Here is a 991-nt window from a genome sequence, read left to right as displayed (position 1 = left end):
GGGGGGATGGGGTGGGCAATATGATCTTATAGGGTCCTTATAAAAGGGAGGTAGGAAGGTCAGAGTCAGAAGGAGATGGAAAGACGGAAGCAGAGGTGGATACGATGAACTTTGAAGACTGAGGATGAGGCCATGAGGAATGCAGGTGCCTCTAGAAGCTAGAGAAGGCACAGGAACAGATTCTCCCCTGGAGTCTCCAGAAGGAACCAGCTCTGCCAGCACCTTGATTTTATCCCAGTGAGACCTATTTCAGACTTCTGAACTGTAGGCTGATAAATCTGTGTGGTTTTAAGTTTGTGGTAATTTGTTACAGCAGCCATAGGAAACTCATACAGTGGGTATTTATAAAATGGTGATTGTCACCTCATGGTGGTCTCACATACACCAGACTTGGTCTAGCCCCGTATGGAGACATGACAGTGACTCCACGGTGTGGTGTGAAGTTGTTTTTGTCTTTCCTTGGAGATATGAGATCATACAGTCAGGTGCACATGGGGTGAGAATGAACATATAGAAATGATTATGCTGTTTCTCACCTGTAGGGACTATGTTGCTGGCGGGGCTTGCCCCAGCAAAGCCACTATACCTGGAAAGACAGTCATTGTGACAGGCGCCAACACGGGCATCGGAAAACAAACTGCCTTGGAACTGGCCAAAAGAGGTAAAATCATGCCTGCTTTTGGGTCTTGAGATATTTGTACACCCATGTTTACAGCAGCATTATTCACAATAGCCCAAATGTGGAAGCAACCCAAGTGTCCATTCATGGATGAATGGATAAACAAAATGTGGTCTATACATACAATGGAATATCATTCATCCTTAAAAAGGAAAGAAATTCTGACACATGCTACAACATGGATGAACCTTGAGGACACTATACTGAGTGAAATAAGCCAGTCACAAAAAAGATAAATACTGTATGATTTCACTTATATGAGGTACCTAGAGGAGTCAAATTCACAGAGACAGAAAGTGGAACGGTGGTAGG

General features: G+C 44.1%; 1 protein-coding gene across 1 annotated transcript in view; it reads left to right on the top strand.

Moving 5' to 3' along the window:
- Window positions 1-991, top strand: part of RDH13 (retinol dehydrogenase 13 (all-trans/9-cis)) — a gene marked incomplete at its 3' end in the record, with an annotated part of 11,045 nt that overhangs the window by 7,628 nt on the left and 2,426 nt on the right. The window contains exon 2 of the mRNA XM_008577961.1: window positions 543-661. Within this exon, the coding sequence (XP_008576183.1) occupies window positions 543-661 (119 nt within the window). The remainder of the gene's footprint in view (window positions 1-542; window positions 662-991) is intronic.

Source organism: Galeopterus variegatus, unplaced genomic scaffold (assembly GCF_000696425.1).
Source record: "Galeopterus variegatus unplaced genomic scaffold, G_variegatus-3.0.2 Scaffold1608, whole genome shotgun sequence".
NCBI classification, from domain to species: Eukaryota; Metazoa; Chordata; class Mammalia; order Dermoptera; family Cynocephalidae; genus Galeopterus; species Galeopterus variegatus.
Note: the sequence above shows the minus strand (reverse complement) of the source record. Positions and strands in the feature narration are given on the sequence as shown.